Source organism: Notolepis coatsorum, assembly GCF_963971535.1.
Source record: "Notolepis coatsorum genome assembly, chromosome: 2".
Classification (NCBI taxonomy): domain Eukaryota; kingdom Metazoa; phylum Chordata; class Actinopteri; order Aulopiformes; family Paralepididae; genus Notolepis; species Notolepis coatsorum.
In genome coordinates, this window is record NC_140166.1 from 78,802,269 (window position 1) to 78,824,965 (window position 22,697).

General features: G+C 40.1%; 1 protein-coding gene across 1 annotated transcript in view; it reads left to right on the top strand.

Moving 5' to 3' along the window:
* The window catches only part of mybpc3 (myosin binding protein C3), a gene marked incomplete at its 5' end in the record, with an annotated part of 145,178 nt that overhangs the window by 101,492 nt on the left and 20,989 nt on the right, over positions 1 to 22,697 (top strand). Inside the window, 5 exons of the mRNA XM_084308237.1 lie at positions 836 to 970; positions 3,091 to 3,258; positions 6,208 to 6,296; positions 19,258 to 19,453; positions 21,874 to 22,013. Coding sequence (XP_084164363.1) covers positions 836 to 970; positions 3,091 to 3,258; positions 6,208 to 6,296; positions 19,258 to 19,453; positions 21,874 to 22,013 — 728 coding nt within the window. The remainder of the gene's footprint in view (positions 1 to 835; positions 971 to 3,090; positions 3,259 to 6,207; positions 6,297 to 19,257; positions 19,454 to 21,873; positions 22,014 to 22,697) is intronic.

Here is a 22,697-nt window from a genome sequence, read left to right on the forward strand (position 1 = left end):
AAGAATTTAAACTGATTTGACCAAAGAAATGTGGATTCGTCCGTACATGGCAAATAGAATCTCTGACTCTGTGAAAGTTACAGAAATGTGTTATGAATATAGAGAAAACTGTGTTCCGTTCTCATGGAGATGTTTCTCCGTATCCCTCCACAGTTATTGAGTTTGCTAACGGGTAGTGTTTACCGATCTCAACCGAAACACACGTATGGGGAAGAAAAAAACAAAGAATGAACACAGAAAGCCCCCCGTCCACAATCCAGTAGAGCGGTGGAGGTCCAGTAGCGAGGTTCGGTACACGGAGACGGGTTCTCGGACAGTCCAGGGGCTGGGCAGAACCCCTGTATGCTGTATTGATCATATCTCACCTCTCATGTTACATGAAAAGTAGCGTATTATTGGGTCAAGTGATCGAGGTGTGACGTAGGTACCTGAGACCTTTTAGTGTGGTCTCTCTCGTGTGAATGTGAATTATGTTACATTAGTGCCGTGATTCAGATCTCAAAGTCAATAATGATTGATCTCTGTAGCGGCAGTGGAAATAGGAGATCAAAGTGAGTTTGCAGCGATGGATAATGACAACACACTTGAAGTGCTGTTTGTTTATCACTGATGTTTATTATAGGCTCTCGTCATTTGGTAGATTATTGATTCACTTCTCACACTTTACTTATTTATTCCACATCTATTTCTATAATACACTCCAGCTGACTAACTAAACCCATGTCTCTCTCTCTCTCTCTCTCTCTCTCTCTCTCTCTCTCTCTCTCTCTCTCTCTCTCTCTCTCTCTATCTCTCTCTCTCTCTGTCTCTCTCTCTCTCTCTCTCTCTCCCTCAGCCCCCACCAGTGAGCCCCTTGGACTGTGCATCGATGACATCAATGACACCACCATCTCGCTGAAGTGGAAGAGCCCCGAACGACTGGGCTCGGCTGAGCTGGACGGATACGGGGTCGAGTACTGCAAGGAGGGATGTAAGAGAGAGAGAGAGAGAGAGAGACGGAGGAGAAAGAGAGAAAGAAAGAGACGGAGAGAGAGGAGAGAGATGGGGAGAGGGAGAGAGAGAAACGGAGGAGAGGAGAAAGAGAGAGAGAGAAAGAAAGAGATGCAGAGAGAGGAGAGATGGAGAGAGATGGGGAGAGGGAGAGAGAGAAATGGAGGAGAAGAGAGGAGAGAGAGAGAGAAAGAAAGAGATGGAGAGTGAGGAGAGATGGAGATAGATGGGGAGAGGGAGAGAGAGAAACGGGGGAGAAGAGAGGAGAAAGAGAGAGAGAAAGAAAGAGAGGGAGAGAGAGGAGAGATGGAGAGACATGGGGAGAGGGAGAGAGAGAAACGGAGGAGAAGAGAGGAGAAAGAGAGAGAGAGAGAGAAAGAAAGAGACGGAGAGAGAGGAGAGATGGGGAGAGGGAGAGAGAGAAACGGAGGAGAAGAGAGGAGAAAGAGGGAGAGAGAGAAAGAAAGAGATGGAGAGAGATGGGGAGAGGGAGAGAGAAACGGAGGAGAAGAGAGGAGAAAGAGAGAGAGAGAGAGAAAGAAAGAGACGGAGAGAGAGGAGAGATGGGGATAGGGAGAGAGAGAAACGAAGGAGAAGAGAGGAGAAAGAGAGAGAGAGAGAAAGAAAGAGAGGGAGAGAGAGGAGAGATGGGGATAGGGAGAGAGAGAAATGAAGGAGAAGAGAGGAGAAAGATAGAAAGAGAAAGAAAGAGAGGGAGAGAGAGGAGAGATGGAGAGAGATGGGGAGAGGGAGAGAGAGAAACGGAGGAGAAGAGAGGAGAAAGAGAGGGAGGAGAGAGAGGAGAGATGGAGGGGGAGAGAGCAGAGGGGATGAGGGAGAGAGAGAGAAGGGGGGGGGGGTGTGGAGGGTATTTTATGTATGGAAATGTATTTGAAATGTGGTAGCTAGCGGTACTACATAGTACATCGTTTTATAAACTCAATAAGCATGAATGCTAATGGTTTATCTTTATGAAATCTCACTTTAAGTAGGATTTAAAGTAGAATTATAACAGAGTTAATCAGAGGATCATCAGAGGTCACACAGTTTGGGGAATGCTCTGAGGACCGAGATGCCCTGAAATAACTAAGCGTATTAATTTTTTTTTTAAATATGCACAGTTGTCCAAGCAACCCATTTGTTAACCAGTGTAAATAGGGATAACGTGACCACGTTTCATGGATGAATCAGGTCAGATTAACGGTTTGAATAAACAGACTTCCCCTGCCTAACGTCACAGTGTAGACTACAGCGACATTGTTGTATACACCTCTCTTAACATTATCATTCTTCAAACAATATCAAATAGCTTTTGCATCACATTATTCAACGGGCGTTAATGTTGTGACGAGGATGTTGGCAACGGAAACTGAAGTGCGGGTGCGCCTGTAAAAGCTTGGCCTCTGAACATATAGCCTGGAATTTGTTCCCACCACTGTTTTTATAGTGGGCCATTATCTCCCCAACGCTTTAGGAGACTCACGGGCCAAAGATGTGCAGAGCAGGCTGAGCCCTGGGCCATTAGCACCACGCTGCTCATATGATTACAGTGATTCCCCCTGGGACTGGAAGGCTCTAACGGGGCCCGGCGTTGCCCGGTTGTGGCACCTCGATAACACCGACAGTAGGGTCGAGGAGGACACACCGCAGGCGTTTCAACAGCATGACAGCAAGGTCATCACTTTCTCAGCAGAATTTCCACTCGACAATTCTTTCGATGGCAAGGCAAACCACGAATCCATCAGCTCAACTGGGCATAAACGATACAAGAAAATCAATTACTGACCCTTTCATATTTTATTAATTTTTTTTTTAAATCAAATAAAATAAATATTCAAGTGAATTCTGAAGGAAAATAGAATAGGAAATGTAATAATATTTAATACTTGACCACATCGTGCACAATTGTACAGCCCTGACCTATTATAATTATATTCTATTATATTGTGCCTCCATTTTAATTTAGTTTATATTACATTCTATTCTACCTTTAATTTTATTCGACTGTTAATGTCGCACCGAAAATGACCAAATCAAATTCCTGTAAACTGGTTGGCAATAAAGACCATTGTGATTGTGATTGTGATCACCTGCCCACAGCCGACGAGTGGATCCCGGCCTTCCAGGGCCTGACGGAGAGGACGTCCGTGATCATCAGGGACCTGACCACCGGGGACAAGCTGCTGTTCCGAGTGCGGGCCTTCAACATGGCCGGCCCCAGCGCCGCGGCCGTCCTGGCCCAGCACGTCACCATCAGGGAGATCATGCGTGAGCGTTCATCTCTTTATTATTATTATTATTATTATTATTATTATTATTATTATTATTATTATTATTATTATTATTATTATTATTATTATTATTATTATTATTATTATTATTATTATTATTATTATTATTATTATTATTATTATTATTAATAATTATTATTATCTCTTCATCTGCTTCTGTTTCTGCTGTTCATCTCTATCTGCTTCTGTTTCTGCTGTTCATCTCTATCTGCTTCTGTTTCTGCAGTGTATCTCTTTATCTGCTCTGTTTCCTTATTATCTCTTTATCTGCTCCACGTTTCCTTATTATCTCTTTATCTGCTCCATGTTTCCTTATTATCTCTTTATCTTCTCCATGTTTCCTTATTATCTCTTTATCTGCTCCATGTTTCCTTATTATCTCTTTATCTTCTCCACGTTTCCTTATTATCTCTTTATCTGCTCCATGTTTCCTTATTATGTCTTTATCTGCTCCATGTTTCCTTATCTTTTTATCTGCTCCACGTGTCCTTATTATCTCTTTATCTTCTCCACGCTTCCTTATTATCTCTTTATCTGCTCCAGGTTTCCTTATTATCTCTTTATCTGCTCCATGTTTCCTTATTATCTCTTTATCTGCTCCATGTTTCCTTATTATCTCTTTATCTGCTCCAGGTTTCATTATTATCTCTTTATCTGCTCCATGTTTCCTTATTATCTCTTTATCTGCTCCATGTTTCCTTATCTCTTTATCTGCTCCATGTTTCCTTCTTATCTCTTTATCTGCTTCACGTTTCCTTATCTCTTTATCTGCTCCATGTTTCCTTATTATCTCTTTATCGGCTCCATGTTTCCTTATTATCTCTTTATCTGCTCCACGTTTCCGTATCTCTTTATCTGCTCCACGTTTCCTTATTATCTCTTTATCTGCTCCACGTTTCCTTATTATCTCTTTATCTGCTCCATGTTTCCTTATTATCTCTTTATCTGCTCCACGTTTCCTTATTATCTCTTTATCTGCTCCACGTTTCCTTATTATCTCTTTATTTGCTCCATGTTTCCTTATTATCTCTTTATCTGCTCCATGTTTCCTTAGTATTTCTTTATCTGCTCCATGTTTCCTTATCTCTTTATCTGCTCCACGTTTCCTTATTATCTCTTTATCTGCTCCACGTTTCCTTCTTATCTCTTTATCTGCTCCACGTTTCCTTATTATATCTTTATCTGCTCCACGTTTCCTTATCTCTTTATCTGCTCCATGTTTCCTTATTATCTTTTTATCTGCTCCATGTTTACTTATAATCTCTTTATCTGCTCCAGGTTTCCTTATTATCTCTTTATCTGCTCAACGTTTACTTATAATCTCTTTATCTGCTCCACGTTTCCTTATCTCTTTATCTGCTCCATGTTTCCTTATTATCTCTTTATCTGCTCCAGGTTTCCTTATAATCTCTTTATCTGCTCCATGTTTCCTTATTATCTCTTTATCTGCTCCACGTTTCCTTATTATCTCTTTATCTGCTCCACGTTTCCTTATCTCTTTATCTGCTCCATGTTTCCTTATTATCTCTTTATCTGCTCCATGTTTACTTATTATCTCTTTATCTGCTCCATGTTTCCTTATTATCTCTTTATCTGCTCCATGTTTACTTATAATCTCTTTATCTGCTCCAGGTTTCCTTATTATCTCTTTATCTGCTCCACGTTTACTTATAATCTCTTTATCTGCTCCACGTTTCCTTATCTCTTTATCTGCTCCATGTTTCCTTATTATCTCTTTATCTGCTCCAGGTTTCCTTATAATCTCTTTATCTGCTCCATGTTTCCTTATTATCTCTTTATCTGCTCCACGTTTCCTTATTATCTCTTTATCTGCTCCACGTTTCCTTATCTCTTTGTCTGCTCCATGTTTCCTTATTATCTCTTTATCTGCTCCATGTTTACTTATTATCTCTTTATCTGCTCCATGTTTCCTTATTATCTCTTTATCTGCTCCAGGTTTCCTCATCTCTTTATCTGCTCCATGTTTCCTTATTATCTCTTTATCTGCTCCATGTTTCCTTATTATCTCTTTATCTGCTCCACGTTTCCTTATTATCTCTTTATCTGCTCCATGTTTCCTTATTATCTCTTTATCTGCTCCACGTTTCCTTATTATCTCTTTATCTGCTCCACGTTTCCTTATTATCTCTTTATCTGCTCCACGTTTCCTTATCTCTTTATCTGCTCCACGTTTCCTTATTATCTCTTTATCTGCTCCATGTTTCCTTATTATCTCTTCATCTGCTCCATGTTTCCTTATTATCTCTTTATCTGCTCCACGTTCCTTATCTCTTTATCTGCTCCACGTTTCCTTATTATCTCTTTATCTGCTCCACGTTTCCTTATTATCTCTTTATCTGCTCCACGTTTCCTTATTATCTCTTTATCTGCTCCATGTTTCCTTATTATCTCTTTATCTGCTCCATGTTTCCTTATTATCTCTTTATCTGCTCCATGTTTCCTTATTATCTCTTTATCTGCTCCACGTTTCCCTTTCTCTTTATCTGCTCCATGTTTCCTTATTATCTCTTTATCTGCTCCATGTTTCCTTATCTCTTTATCTGCTCCATGTTTCCGTATTATCACTTTATCTGCTCCATGTTTCCTTATTATCTCTTTATCTGCTCCATGTTTCCTTATTATCTCTTTATCTGCTCCACGTTTCCTTTTCTCTTTATCTGATCCATGTTTCCTTATTATCTCTTTATCTGCTCCACGTCTCATTATCTCTTTATCTGCTCCATGTTTCCCCTCCTTTTGAGGAAAGCTGTTTTTGTTGAAATATTGTTCTGTGCTATAATATTCATGTGACCTTTGTTATTAACTAGTTAATTTCACAGTCCACAGTTAGTATGATCCTTTTTCGCTAGAGTTTCTATGTACAATAATGTGTTCCATCTTTGCTTTTGCTTGTTTTCCTGTACAGAGCGCCCAAAGATCTGGCTCCCCAGAAATCTCCGCCAGACACTGATCAAGAAGGTTGGCGAGACAATCAACCTGATGATTCCTTTCCAGGTACTGTATTAGTACTGTAGGGTGAAGTAGACTACACCAGTAGGCCTGTCAGAAAGCTCCCACTACTGTATTAGTACTGCTAATCCCATTACATTGAATTGAGGTTTTCAAGATAAACTCCCCAAATGCAGAATATAAAGGTGCCAGGATGTTGTACTCATTACACACTCAAACTAGTAATAATAATAATAATAATAATAATAATAATAATAATAATAATAATAATAATAATAATAATAATAATAATAATAATAATAATAATAATAATAATAATAATAATAATAATAATAATAATAATAATAATAATAATAATAATAATAATAATAATAATAATAATAATAATAATAATAATAATAATAATAATAATAATAATAATAATAATAATAATAATAATAATAATAATAATAATAATAATAATAATAATAATAATAATAATAATAATAATAATAATAATAATAATAATAATAATAATAATAATAATAATAATAATAATAGATTGAATTTGCAATGCACTTTTTGTTCGCTGGGATCCCAAAGTGCTACACTACAGGGTTAAAGCATAGTTAAAAAATTTAAATAGTTATTAGTAAAAAAAAAAAAAAAAAAAAAAAAACAGAATAAAAATAAGATACAAATAGAACATAGTTAATTAAAAACATAGTATAAACAGAAAATTAAAAAAACAACAGCACAAGAAAATAAAAATAAAAAGCTAACAGTCAAAGGCCTTTTTGAACAGGTAGGTTTTCAGGCCTGCTTTAAAAGAGTGCCCTCAGCTAGATGGGGAGGCTGTTCCACAGGCGTGGTGCAGCCGTGCAGAAGGCTCGGTCACCCATGGTGCAGAGCCGGGTATTCGGGACCTGAAGGAGCAGGCTACCTGCGGATCTGAGGGTGCGGGTGGAGGATTGTGGAATGATGAGTTCCTGAAGGTAGAGGGGTGCGTGTCCGTTTATGCAGTTATGGGTGAGCGTCAGGATTTTGTAATTAATTTGTAGAATTCACTCAGCACAGTGCAGACCTCTGCCAAGGCTTTTCAATCTCCCCACTTACTTTCACGTATACTTTCCCGTTACTTTCACATTTCAACATTTGATTTTACTGAGTAAAACTATTTTGATTTTGATTGGATCTGGAGGTCATAGAGTGGTCATAAAGTTTGCCTTTGCAACAATCAAAACAATACCATCGGTAGGATATCACATTATGAATACCATCAGCAGGATATCACATATTGATACCATCAATAGGATATCACATATTGATACCATCAATAGGATATCACTATTGATACAATATGTCAGTAGGATATCACAAAGGGACAATGCATTTAAAATGTTCATTGTCAGATTTTGTGACTGTATGATATTGTATGTAGTCAATCCCATCTGTTTGTTTTTGGGTGTATGTATGTGTTTGTCTGTCCATGACATCTCAATAAATAATGGCCATATTGCCATTATTCCTGTGCACATTCATGATCAAAAGAGGAAGAAAACTATTGATTTTGGTGACCTCATGATCTTTTTATCTAGCACTATCATCAGGCCATAATATTCAAAAGAATGACAAAATGTGAACATTCATGACCCCTATAGGAAGGTGCCTAATTTGGTGACCCCTTGACCTTTCCTCTAGCGCCACCATCAGACCAAACTGAGAACAAGATAGAAATCTTGATGAGAAGTATTCTTTTATTTCTTTGACCCTTTTTGATGACGATGATGTTACAATGACAATAACAAGTAGCTCTGTGAAAACCAAAACTACAACAAAATCTATCTTTATTATCCCATTTTAAAAAGCTCACCAAAATGGCAAAATAACTTGTCAACACAAAGTAACGGTGTTTCATCATTCCATCCATCAAGGGGTCTTCTAATTGTTGTTGTCTATTGTCTTTTGAGACATCTGCCAGTGCCACTAATTTAAGCTACACTATAAAATATTTTTAGCTGGTTATGATACATAAAAAAAAAATGATTTTTTTTTCAAATTAACCAATTATTAGCTATATTAAATTATTAGCTACATAAAACTGCCATACTTATTGTCAAAGCAAATGTTGACAGGACCAAAAGAAATGTGAAAAATACAATTGTTTATTACATTTATTCAAAAAGTTCCAAATAGTCACCAAATAAATTACAGGAAAATAATCATAATAAGGATAAGGATAAGGATAACTTTTATTAATCCCTCTTGGGGAAATTCGGTGACATACACATACAGCTCATAGTCTCATTAAACAATCATTTCACAATCATTACATTTTTACAGTAATAATGGTACAACATAAATTCAAACTGTGAAATTTATATATAATAATATATATTATAATATTTACGAGATCAAAATCTCATAACGTGACAAACCTACTTGCACAAGCTGTAAATAGCCTATTAACTAACAAACTATATGGACAAATACAATATGACTAAAAGTAGACAAAACAATTGACTAACAAAAATGACTTCAACTAAACAAAAATAAATGACAAAAATATGACTAAAACAAATGAGCATTTTCATAAAAAGACAAATGTCGTGCCAAAAGGAACATTGCTAAGCATATTCATGCTACCAAGAGGAAGACATCTATTGATTTCCGTGACCCCGTGACCTTTGCTCTGGTGCCCCGATTAGGCCAAACTTTCCATTTTCAAATGAGTATATCTCCTGATTTTTTATTTGAACAGTCAAACAATTTGCTGTTAACATTCAGGACCCCTACAGCAGGGGAACAAAAGTGTTGACGTTGGTGACCCTGTGACCTTCCCTCTAGCGCCCCCTGGAGTTAAAGACTCAGTCTGTCGAGACTGGCAATATTGGCGACTCTGATTTCTGTAATCTAGCCAGGGAAAATAATCATTCGAATTTTGGGGCAATATTTTATTTCTCATTTTAGTTGAATCACAATTTGTCATCACACCTCCTAATGTTTTATAGTAATGTAAATCAATATAGAAGACATATATATTCATATAGGTACTGATCACAGTGACCATCAGGATATTTTATTATTTGAACTCTACACGTTCTTTACTGTATGTCTATATCTATATGTGTAAATGAACGGCTTACATGAAAACATGGGAACTGTTGCCTGTGAAAGTAATGGCAAGGCGGGGAGATTGCTAGGCCTCGGCGGACGTCTGAGCTCTACGGAGTGCATTCTTCTACTCCAGCATGTTATTGTGGTAAATATAGCTTTTAGCCACACGGTGACTCTATGGACCTTATCAGTACAACAGGGGATCAAGTGTTTTGGCACAGAGTCCAGAAACTGTCAGATAGTCAGCGTTCTATCTGGTGCACATGACATGATGACATGGTCCTCCAGCAGTTACTGTACATCTTATCCCACGTTGGCAGCCCTTAAATCTTTACCTAATCTTCAGATTCAGATTCCTTTATTGTCACGTATTTCAGTACCTTACAGCAAAGAAAGAGTTTGTTGTGGTTCCTCGACCATAGCAGCTTCCAATAAAATTAGCAGAAAATAAGAATAAAATAAGATTACATATGACTAAAATAAAGATGACTATATACAGTTCTAAAAAGTGTGCAGTGCAGATAACAGGTTGTAGATATTATACTATCCAAAGTTTTAATAACAAAATGGCTATGTACAGTTCCAAAATTTTTTGTGTGATGTGCAATGAGCAATGTGCACATTTTAGCAGTGTGTAAAATGCAATGTGCAATACGATTTTACCTAATCTATTACCTTGATGCTATAGATCAAATGTATGCATTTAATCGCATGGCGATTTTTCTTTATTGTGTAAGAATGTTACCTTTCAAAGGAGACCAGACTCATGCATGTGCTATAAGTATAAAGTATAATAAATCGCAAATTACTTTTTTTCTTAGTCTGGTTTGTTCATAAAAAAAAATTAAAATAAGAGTAATTGAGATCAATCAAGAGTTTTTTTCCCCAATGGTCAACTGCTCTGGAATGTACTTGAAAGTACTGCGTTTTAGTTTTACCTCAAAATAGCTTGAGTTTACAAAAGGTCCTTTGCTCTATATATATATTATTCCTAATATAATATTGCTACACTTTGTTAAAAATTGCATTTATCTGTTGGTCTGTGTAGTAGCTAATACAGGATTTTGCTCCTTAAACGTATGTATAATGTATATTCATTGATTTACTCGTATACCAACATTTATTTGAATAAAAGAATTTAGCTTTTCGCATCAAATATTGATATGCGATTAAAATGTGATTAATTTCGATTAATTAACTATAAAGTCTCGATTTAATTCGATTACAAACAAAATGGCTATGTACAGTTCCAAAGAAAGTATGTTGTGTGATGTGCAATGAGCAATGTGCACATTTTAGCAGTGTGTAAAATGCAATGTGCAATACGATTTTACCTAATCTATGACCTTGATGCTATAGATCAAATGACAGCATCCTTATTCTTTGTCAAATAATTATTCTCAAACTAGAGCTTTATTTATCCTAGTGACGACGACATGCGTGCTTTCTGCTTTTACTTCAACAATAAACACATATTCATATACAAATGCTTGAAATTGCATTCTAATAACACAAATTGCAACGGGTTGCTTGAAGCTACTGGAGAGATGTGCTTTTCCTTAACAGCTAACATACGACTGCTGAAGACCTCATCCTACCACAAGGCTGCTCCCTGGCGAGATATAGGCTACCGTATTCTAACTTTGAGACAAATAAAATGACACATTATAAATGGGCAAATGATCATTAGAATTTTGGGAGCAATATTTAATTTCTCATACTGCAATTATCATCACACCTCCTAATGTTTTATAGTGAAATGGTTAAATGTACATACAGTAGGTCAATATAGAAGACATCATATAATAGGTACTGATCACAGTGGCCATCAGAATAATTTTTTATCAAGAATCAAGAGGTTTATTTGTCACATACATACCAGGGTATACAGATCGATTGTGCAATAATACAATAATAAAATAGACAGGTAAGACATAAGACGTGCATGATAAAAATAGACATGCTAAATTCCCGAGAAGGCTTTTTTCTGTTTTGCTCCTGAGAGTGTGCTAGATAAAAAATAGATAAAGTATAAAATAGAAAGTCAAAAGTGTAAGTGTTCAATATACATATATACAATATACAATACAGAGTAGATAAAATTAGTAACTGAGTTACAATACAATACAGTACAATGCAGAAACAAGAACCACATCTGTTCTTTCCTTAAAGTGACTTTTATTTGAACTCTACTACGCATTCTTTACTGTATGTGTCTGTGGTGACCTCTCTCTCTCTCTCTCTCTCTCTCTCTCTCTCTCTCCTCCTGTATATGTCTGTGGTGACCTCTCTCGCTCTCTCTCCCCTGTATGTGTCTGTGGTGACCTCTCTCTCTCTCTCTCCCCCTGTATGTGTCTGTGGTGACCTCTCTCTCTCTCTCTCTCTCTCTCCTGCTGTATGTGTCTGTGGTGATCTCTCTCTCTCTCTATCTCTCTCTCTCTCTCTCTCTCTCTCTCTCTGCTCCTGTATGCGTCTGTGGTGACCTCTCTCTCTCTCTCTCTCTCTCTCCCCTGTATGTGTCTGTGGTGACCTCTCTCTCTCTCTCTCTCTCTCTCTCTCTCCTCCTGTATGTGTCTGTGGTGACCTCTCTCTCTCTCTCTCTCTCCTCCTGTATGTGTCTGTGGTGACCTCTCTCTCTCTCTCTCTCTCTCCTCCTGTATGTGTCTGTGGTGACCTCTCTCTCTCTCTCTCCTCCTGTATGTGTCTGTGGTGACCTCTCTCTCTCTCTCTCCTGCTGTATGTGTCTGTGGTGACCTCTCTCTCTCTCTCTCCTCCTGTATGTGTCTGTGGTGACCTCTCTCTCTCTCTCCTCCTGTATGTGTCTGTGGTGACCTCTCTCTCTCTCTCTCTCCTCCTGTATGTGTCTGTGGTGACCTCTCTCTCTCTCTCTCCTCCTGTATGTGTCTGTGGTGACCTCTCTCTCTCTCTCTCTCCATGATGCCAGTTACCCAGGTGGGGTATCTCCCAGGCCTTTCTGTGTGGAGTTTGCATGTTCTCCCCGTGCTCGCAAGGGTTTCCCCCCCGATAAGATAAACCCAATGGAAAAACATGCACAACAATAGATCGCTAACGCTGTGGCTTCCTTGACGAAGACGGACAGGAGCACTTGGATTGGTCCCCTGGCGCGGCTCACGTTGACGCCTGTCTGCTCCAGGCTGCCCTTGGGGGGGAAGGACGACGGGATGGGTTAATCGCAGATACGAATTGCATGCATGCATCGCATGTGTGCCGATTGATGACCTCGGAGCAGGTCCTAAATTATTATTATAATTATGTATAGCAGCTTTTGGTGATCAGGGAGATGGATAAACTGTGCATCAATTTTATTTATTTGATCAAAGAAGACTTCTCTTAGATCCTTGTATTTCTCACAGTATAGCAGGAAGTGAGGTTCTGTCTCAACATCCCCCTGATGGCAAAGTGAACACAGCCTGGCCTGATACGATACGATACGTGGTGGTAGAACCCAAGGCAGCAGGAAGAATAAGCAGGGAAATGAGGCAGAGTCGATGATCACAATTCAGAGTGTTTACTCAAAAGTACATATGAGTACAACAATAGGCACAGCCGTGCTGACACTTACTATAAACCAAACCTAACCAGAAAACAAATCAAAGATGACAAAAGAGAAACTAATATACAATTACTTTTGGACAGAGCAACACTAATAGGACGAATGTTTGATACATACAGCACAGGAACAACGACAGCACAGGACCAGGTAACATGAAGGAATGTCTCCACACCCAGGTGAGGGCAAGCCACACATAAATAGCAACCCTAATTACTAATTGCCCCCAGCTGGGGGGAGACACAGCACAGAGCAAAACAACACACTACCAATAATAATCAATACGTCAAACAACACTACACAGGGAAACCAATTTACACCAGGGTGGGGGAGTTCAACAACAACAACATACACTGTGACATCCCATTAATCATTCTATTAATTACAGTAAGCAAGTGAGTGATGACATGTATTAACAGTGTCTGAACCAACTGGCTCGTCTGGCCACAAGAGGAAGGTAGAGGAGGTAGTAGACCAATGTTAGGAGGTAGGGGACCAGGTAGGCGACCATTGTCAGGAGGGAGGAAATGTTCACCGTTATTCATATAGCCGGACCCGCAAGGCCCGGCCCTGGGAACGTTACAGTACCTCCCCCTCAACGGGGGGCTTCCAGACCCCCGAGAACAACGTCCGGACACCGGTGAAGGAGGAAGCCGGGACCCCGGAAGGAACCCAGGGAGAGGACCCGGAGACCCGGGGCCGGGAGCCCGAGCAAAAAACCCCGGGGGGGCATAGCAGCCAGGAGGGCCGAAAACGGGCGCACAGGCCCGGAGAGGGGGGGTGGGAAAGGGTGCCGAGACCCGGAGAGGGGGGCTGGGCCTGGGAACAGAGGCCCGACGAGGGGGGGTGGGGATGGGTGCCGAGACCCGGAGAGGGGGGCTGGACCTGGGAACAGGGGCCTGAAGAGGGGAGGCGGGAAGAGAAACAGGATCAGGAAGCCTGGAACCAGGGACCGAGGGTAAGAACCCTGGAGCAGGGCCCCGAACGGGAGACCCTCCAGCCGCCGGACTAGGGACCGGATCCGGAGAGCCGGAACGGCGGTGTGGTGGCGACGACCCCCGGAGCAGGATCCAACGCAGCCCACGCCGAAGACCACGTCGAAGACCACGGCGAGGACCAGGACGCCGACCACGATGCAGAGCTGGACCAGACGGGGAGCCGGCACAGCAGCCGGACCAGGTCTAGAGGCCGGGCAGGGCGAGGAGACCGGACCAGTCTCGGCGGCGAGGCGTGGCGTAGGCTCCGGGGATGAGGAGCCTGGACCCAGTGTAGTAGCCGTACCAGGCGTAGAGGCTGGAGAGGACGTGGAAGCCGGAGGGAGAGCGATGACAGCTGGAGCTACATCGACCGGAACCAAGCCGGCAGCGACGGCCAGGTCATCTGTGGAGGCCTTGTCAGCTGCACCAGTCCTGCCAGCTCTTGGAGGTCTGCGAGCTGCGGGAGCTGGGCCAACAGCGGGGCCTGGATTAGCTGTAGGGGAAATGTCAGCTGGGGGGGAAATGTTAGCTTTAGAAGGCCGGCCAGCCCTAGGACCCAGGCTAACAGTGAGTTGGATGCTAGTCGGTTGGGCCTGGCTAACTGCAGGAACACGAACAGGAGGCAGATCAGAGGGTTGAACGAGATACCTCTCCATGAGGGCTGCGGCCTGGTCGGCCATCACCCTCATCTCTGCCTCCTGGTCCGGATACTGGTCTGCTGCGGACTGGATTGTCTGAAACAAAAATACCCTTTTAGCTGGGGAATATTTTGACAGATCTCCCTCCATTAATTTGGAGAGAACCTTCATCGTCCCCCTTAATCTTTCCGCTGGGTTTTGTGATGGTGGAGACATTCTGTTACGATACGATACGTGGTGGTAGAACCCAAGGCAGCAGGAAGAATAAGCAGGGAAATGAGGCAGAGTCGATGATCACAATTCAGAGTGTTTACTCAAAAGTACATATGAGTACAACAATAGGCACAGCCGTGCTGACACTGTGCTGACACTGTTTAGGGTCAAATAGAATTCTAATTTACTTTGAGATTTGGTTGATTTGTTCCAATATTCTATATAATTTTCTTTTTGTTTTGAGATTATTTGGTTGGGCCAGATTTCTTGGTGTCTGTCCTGAAGCGTTTGTGGGCAGAGATTTCTGACTAGCTGGCAGAGGGGACTCTTATCTGGGTTCATCTCTTGGCTCTGAAGGGCTTTGTAGTGGTAGGAGTGAGGGTCACTTGATCGGAGGTGTGTATAAAATTTGATGGCTCGCTTTTGAATTTGAATGATTAGGGGGTATTGGCCAAGTTCTGCCCTGCATGCATTATTGGCAGTGTGTCTGTGGACCCTAAGTAGGTTTTTGCACAATTCTGCATGCAGTACTTCTAATGGGTGTTTTTCCCATTTTGGGAAGTCTTGGTTAGTTAATGGGCCCCACACTTCACTGCCATATAATATTATTGGATTTATTACAGAATTTAGAATTTTGAGCCAGGTCCTAATTGGGATGTCAATTGGAATTTTCCTTTTGATGGCATAAAAAGCCCTTCTTCCCTTCTCCTTCAGTTCATTCATAGCCATGTTGAAGTTACCATTATGATTTATTTTCAATCCCAAATATGGGTAGCTTTTTGTGTTTTCTAATATGTGTGTGCCTAATTTAAATGTATTATGTGAACTCTGAGACTCGTGTCTCCTTTGAAAGACCATGACTTTAGTCTTCTTCATGTTTACGTTCAGAGACCATGTCTGGCAGAACTGGTGGAGGATGTCTAGGTTCTGTTGTAGACCCTCTTTAGTGGTTGACAGCAGAACCAAATCATCTGCATACATCAACAATTTTACATTGGTATCGTGCAGAGTCAGACCGGGTGCAGTAGAAAGTTCTAATAACTTTGCTAATTCATTTATATATATATTAAACAATGTTGGGCTTAAATTGCACCCCTGGTGGACTCCGCGACCCTGGGTGAAGAAATGTGTTCTTTTATTGCCAATTCTAACAGCACACCTGTTTTTTGTGTACATGGATTTGATCAAGTCATATGTATTTCCTCCAACACCACTTTCTAGAATCTTGAAGAAGAGACCTTTGTGCCAAATTGAATCAAAAGCTTTTTCAAAATCAACAAAGCAGGAATATATTTAGTTTTTGTTCTGTTTCATGTGAATGTCAATTAGGGTTTTAAGAGTGTATATATGGTCAGAGGTACGATAATTTGGTAAGAATCCAATTTGGCTCTTACTTAGGACACTGTGTTCCGTAAGGAATTCTATGAGTCTGGTGTTGATGATACTACATAGAAGTTTGCCCAAATTACTTGTCACACATACCTCTATAATTTTTGGGGTCATATTTATCTCCACTCTTGAATATTGGGGTTATGAGTCCTTCATTCCAGCCATCAGGAAAATAGCCTAAATTTAGTGTCAAATTTAATAATTTTTAAATAGCCAATTGGAATTTTTCAGAGCTGTGTTTAATCATTTCGTTCAATATGCCATCTGTACCACAGGCCTTTCTAGCTTTAAGGCACTGGAGTTTTGATTTCAGCTCTTGTTCTGTGATTGGGAAGTCTAGAGGGTTTTGATTATCCTTTATGATATCTTCCCATTTTTGTAACTTTTCACATATCTGGCTGGTTTCCGTTTTTGTATTCAGGGGTACAGTTGCAAAGAGTGATGTGAAGTGGTTTGTCCAAACATCCCCATCTTGAATAGCCATTTCTTCCGGCTTATCTTTATTCAATGAGTTCCAGTGGTCCCAGAAGGAGTTAGAGCTTAAAGAGTCCTCTATTTTGCATAAGTGTTTATTTACGTGTTTGTTCCTTTTAATTCTGATGGTCTTTTTGTAGTGTTTCAGTGATTCACAGTATTGGAGGCGTAAGGTATCATTTTGTGGGTTTACATGTTTCTGGTTTGATATTCTTCTTAGCTGTGTTCTAAGAACTTTACATTCTTTGTCAAACCAGTGGTCCTTTTTAGTTTTTCTCTGTTTGTTACCTGATCATTTTAATTTGGACTTTATTGCAGTTCTTTCAAATATATAATGTATTCTACAGCTAGGTTGACTCCTTCAACACTGTTAGAGTATGGCGTGGCTAGGAACGTATCTAACAGTGATTGTATCCCATCACTGGCGATGGCTCTCTGGTAGTCCTGCATGCTGTTCTGGGACCATCTGTAGTATTTGGGGATGTTGTGTAGTTTACTGGGCTGTGTAGGGGGATTTTTGAGAGACTCAGTTCTTTTCATGTATGCAGTGATCTGACTGTGGTCGGAAAGTGGGGTCAGAGGTTTGACTGTGAATGAACTGAAAAATACTGGATCCAGATCTGTGATCATGTAATCTACTGTGCTGCTGCCAAGGGACGAGCAGTAAGTGTACCTTCCTTGTGAGTCCCCTCTCACACGTCCATTGACAAGGTATAGACTCAGTCCTCTGCAGAGCTGTAATAAGTCCTTCCCATTTTTGTTTATGGAGGTGTCGTGGTTATTTCTAGGGGACGGGTTTACTTGGTTGCATATGGTGTGGTCAGATATAATTTTGTCTCCATGTGTACTGGTGAAATCAGGGTGGGTTCCCGTTCGGGCATTAAAGTCACCGCAAACAAGCACATGACCTTGACTTTGATAAAAACATATTTCTGACTCAAGGTTGGAGAAGATGTCTTCTGAGTAATATGGAGACCCAGTGGGTGGTACATATATTCCACAGATAAATAGATCTCTTTGAGAGGGGATTACTTCTTTGTTTAGTTTTAACCAAATATGATTGTTCCCGGTTTTCAGAATCTGTATTGACTGGTGGAGTTGTGATTTGTACCAAATGATCAATCCCCCTGAGTCTCTGCCCTGACTAGTTTTGTTTTATTTGATGGCAAAATGACCTCTCTATAGTGTGGAGGACAGTGTGTGGCTACATCCTCTCTACACCATGTTTCAGTTAGAATTAAGAGGTCATTGTTTGTTATAGCCTGTAAAAAATCAGAGTCTCTACTCTTCAGGCCGAATGTTGAAGAGCAAAGACCCTGTATGTTCCAACAACTGATAGCAAATGATTGCATTTTTGTACAAAAAAATATATAAAGGTGTTCAAAGGTATAAAGGTTATAAGGTGTAAGGGTATTCTCTTTCTCTCTCTCCTCCTGTATGTGTCTGTGGTGACCTCTCTCTCTCTCTCTCCCTCCTCCTGTATGTGTCTGTGGTGACCTCTCTCTCTCTCTCTCTCTCTCTCCCTCCTCCTGTATGTGTCTGTGGTGACCTCTCTCTCTCTCTCTCTCTCTCTCTCTCTCCCTCCTCCTGTATGTGTCTGTGGTGACCTCTCTCTCTCTCTCTCCTCCTGTATGTGTCTGTGGTGACCTCTCTCTCTCTCTCTCTCTCTCTCTCTCTCTCTCTCTCTCTCTCTCCTCCTGTATGTGTCTGTGGTGACCTCTCTCTCTCTCCTGTATGTATGTGTCTGTGGTGACCTCTCTCTCTCTCCTGTATGTATGTGTCTGTGGTGACCTCTCTCTCTCTCCTGTATGTATGTGTCTGTGGTGACCTCCCTCTCTCTCTCTCTCTCTCCTGTATGTATGTGTCTGTGGTGACCTCTCTCCCTCTCTCTCTCCTGTATGTATGTGTCTGTGGTGACCTCTCTCTCTCTCTCTCTCTCTCCTGTATGTATGTGTCTATGGTGACCTCTCTCTCTCTCTCTCCTGTATGTATGTGTCTGTGGTGACCTCTCTCCCTCTCCTGTATGTATGTGTCTGTGGTGACCTCTCTCCCTCTCTCTCTCCTGTATGTATGTGTCTGTGGTGACCTCTCTCTCTCTCTCTCCTGTATGTGTCTGTGGTGACCTCTCTCTCTCTCTCTCCTGTATGTGTATGTGGTGACCTCTCTCTCTCTCTTTCTCTCTCTCTCTCTCCCTCTCTCTCTCTCCTCCTGTATGTGTCTGTGGTGACCTCTCTCTCTCCTGTCTGTGGTGACCTCTATAATAATAACAATAACTTTATTTATATAGAACTTTTCATACAAGATGCAGCCCAAAGTGCTTCACATTACATGATAAAAGAAAGATAAAACAATGAGTAATAATAACGGATACAAAAAAAGAACATAAAGTAAACCACACAGTCTAAAATCACAAGCAAATAAAATCGATAAAATCGATGATTAAATTTTTTTTTAAATAGTTGCTAATTAAAAGCAATATTAATAAAAAGGTATGTTTTCAACTGTCGTTTAAAAATGTCCACTGAGCCAGCCTCTCTAATATCTTTTTGGGATTGTGTTCCACAGCTGTGGTGGTGCATAGAAATGAAAAGCAGATGCCCTAATGTGTGTGTCTGTGGTGTGACCTCTATCTCTCCCCCCTGCTGTAGGGTAAACCCAGGCCCCAGGTGACCTGGACTAAAGACGGGCAGCCTCTGACGCCCATGATGGCCAACGTGAGGAACACCGACACAGATACCATCCTCTTCATCCGCAAGACGGAGCGAACGCACTCTGGGAAGTATGCCGTCCAGGTGCAAATTGAGAATGTGGAGGACACATCCAGTATCACATTACAGATCGTCGGTAAGGGGAACTCTGCGTGTGTCTGTGTGTGTGTGTGTGTGTGTGTATGTGTGTGTGTGTCATGTCTCACGCATGTGCATGTGTGTCTGTGTGTAGGGTGAGGGTGGGTGGGGGTGAGCTTACACTCTAGAATAAATAATACAAATACATATTAATATTGGATTACTATAAGCAGCTAACTATTATAATTATTTGTCAATATATTGGCAAACTGTGAGATGAAATATGAAATTAAATGAAATAAGACAATAAAATTATATATATATATATAAAGAAAAATAATATACTAACCTTCTTACTGTCTTCCACTATCATGCACTCTTCCACTAATTAATCTTCCTTGTCTATATTACTACCTACTATACTAATATGTCTTTACTTGTCGACGTACAGAACTTGTAATAAAAGCGTTCACCTAAATGACTAAATGTAAAATGTAAATGTAATGATACTTTAGACTTTAGACAACTTTGATGATTCTAATGACTGCAAATGTATTCTAAAGCAGATGGGGATCTTACTTAAGTATTTTCATTTTAGGGAACTTTATCATTTTACTCCACTACATTTCAAGGGAAATATTGTACTTTTTACTCCACTACATGTATCTGAACCCATCAGTTACTAGTTACTTTGAAGAAAAGGATTTTGCATTGAAAACATAATATGTATAAAATAGAAAAATTTATGAAAATGATATACTTTCACATTTGAAGCCTGTCAACTTCAAGAGGACGTAATCAGGGCAGAATAACTGGACCACGTACCACTTTAACCTCTAGAGGTCAACGGATACACAAACGTCATGTAGAATGTGTACTTTTACTTTAGATACTTAAGTACATTCAATAGCAAATACTTCTCTACTTTTATTTAAGTAGAATTTGAATGGAGGACTTTTTACATTTACCAGAGTACTCATTTATCTGAGTATTTCTACTTTTACTTAAGTAAAGGAACTGCGTTCTTCTTCCACCACTGCAATCACACAATCACACAATACTTAACTAGAATGAGCGCGGCTACGTGGCGTAGTGGGCAAGGCGCTCGCCACGAAATCTGGAGACGCTGGGCTCGCTGGGCTCGCCTGTTCGAGCCCAGCGCTCCACATTTGCTTTCAATTTAGCTGGTCGTCCGTACTAATACACATTGGCCGTATTAGGGGGTGGGAAACTGATGGGTGGGGATCGGGCGTTGTGGACAGCGACTCCTACAGGTCGGTTGGTGCGCCTGCGCAGTGGAATCAGGAAGTGTCGGGGGCAGCGTGAGCCTCCCACGCGTTACTCCTCACCACTGAGAGATCGAGCTGTGCAGGTGAAAAGATGCGACTGCTGTTACCTCAAGTACCGGAGGCGGAGGGGACTTGTGCTATGCATGACTTAGTCCACATTGCAGCCGGCTTGTGGGAGGCAAGAAACAGCGTTCGTGACAGGGGAGGGTTGAATTGGATGATACGAAATTGGGATGGGAGAAAATATAGAAAATGGGAGAAAAAGTGGATCAAAAAAAAAATACTTAACTAGAATGAACAACTTACATTTTTGCATTCGCTTGTATTTAAGTTGGTTATTGTAGATATTAGTATTGTGTGATTGTGTGACCTGTGTGATTTTGTGTGAAGGGCAGGACTGTTTAACTGTCTGTTTGACTGACTGTTTGACTGTCTGTTTGACTGTCTGTTTAACTGACTGTTTAACTGTCTGTTTAACTGTCTGTTTGACTGTCTGTTTAACTGTCTGTTTGACTGTCTGTTTAACTGACTGTTTAACTGTCTGTTTGACTGTCTGTTTAACTGTCTGTTTGACTGTCTGTGTAACTGTCTGTTTGACTGTCTGTTTAACTGACTGTTTAACTGTCTGTTTGACTGACTGTTTGACTGACTGTTTGACTGTCTGTTTGACTGACTGTTTAACTGTCTGTTTAACTGTCTGTTTAGTTTCATGTTTGTTTTTATTTGTCACGTATAAGGTACATTACAGTGAAATGCTTGGTTCTGTATGAGCCCCTGAGAATGTGCTTCATACAGTAACAAATTAAGTAAAAGAGGAATAACACTATACAATATACAACCTAAGTACAAAGCTAAGTACAATGAAGTAAAAATGCTGACAATGAGGTAAAAAAAATTTTTTAAGGCAAGGTGCAAATGCAAATGAGGTATGAATGTAGTGCAAATCTCTTTAATAAATAGATACATATAATGTAGTGTTAAAGTGTCTAAAGTGAGTGTTTAAGCCAAAGGTGAGTGTTTGTTTAAAGTGAGTGTGTGCATGTGGATGTGTGTGTAATAAGTGTAGATTTACACATGGATGTGTTGATGATGTTACATAGAGTCATTGAGCACATTTAACATGTGCAACATGACAGTAAATCATGTTGAATCTCAAGTCTTTTCTACTCCTCCTCCTCCTCCTCTCCAGATCTGCCAGGGCCGCCTGCTGCTCTAAACATCAACGACGTGTGGGGCTTCAACGTGGCCCTGGAGTGGAAGCCGCCCAAAGACAATGGAAACTGTGAGATAATAGGTTACAACATCCAGAAGGCCGACAAGAAGACCATGGTGAGTGTCAATTACCGAGATTTGATTTTACATCCCTCTGTGTTCAAACAAGGCAAGAGGGCCGGCGACTGATACTATTGACACCCGACACCGTATGAAAGCAATAAAGAGACACCCGAGATCTCAAAGCCAACTCGCCTGGAGAAAACCCACAGTGACGCTTTTTGTGAAGACTTTATAGCACATTACAATGTGGTGATGCAATTACAATGCAGTCGTATAACGTTATAACGATCCTTGTGTGTCATGACGCTTTTTCATCATTACTTAAAAGATGTAATATAATTATATAATAATAATAATAATAATAATAATAATAATAATAATAATAATAATAATAATAATAATAATAATAATAATAATAATAATAATAATAATAATAATAATAATAATAATAATAATAATAATAATAATAATAATAATAATAATAATAATACACTTTATTTGTATAGCACCTTTCATACAGGGGATTGCATAATAATGCAGATATTAAATAATGCAGATATATTAGATATATCAGATATTATAGATATACATTTCTATAATGTATTTTGACAATCAAAATATGACATCTGAACTGACTGTGGTGTAATACAATACATGATGTTATAAGAAATTTGGATACATCTTATTATTACATATTGTTTTAAAACATTATACATGTCTGTGCCTGATTATAACTAT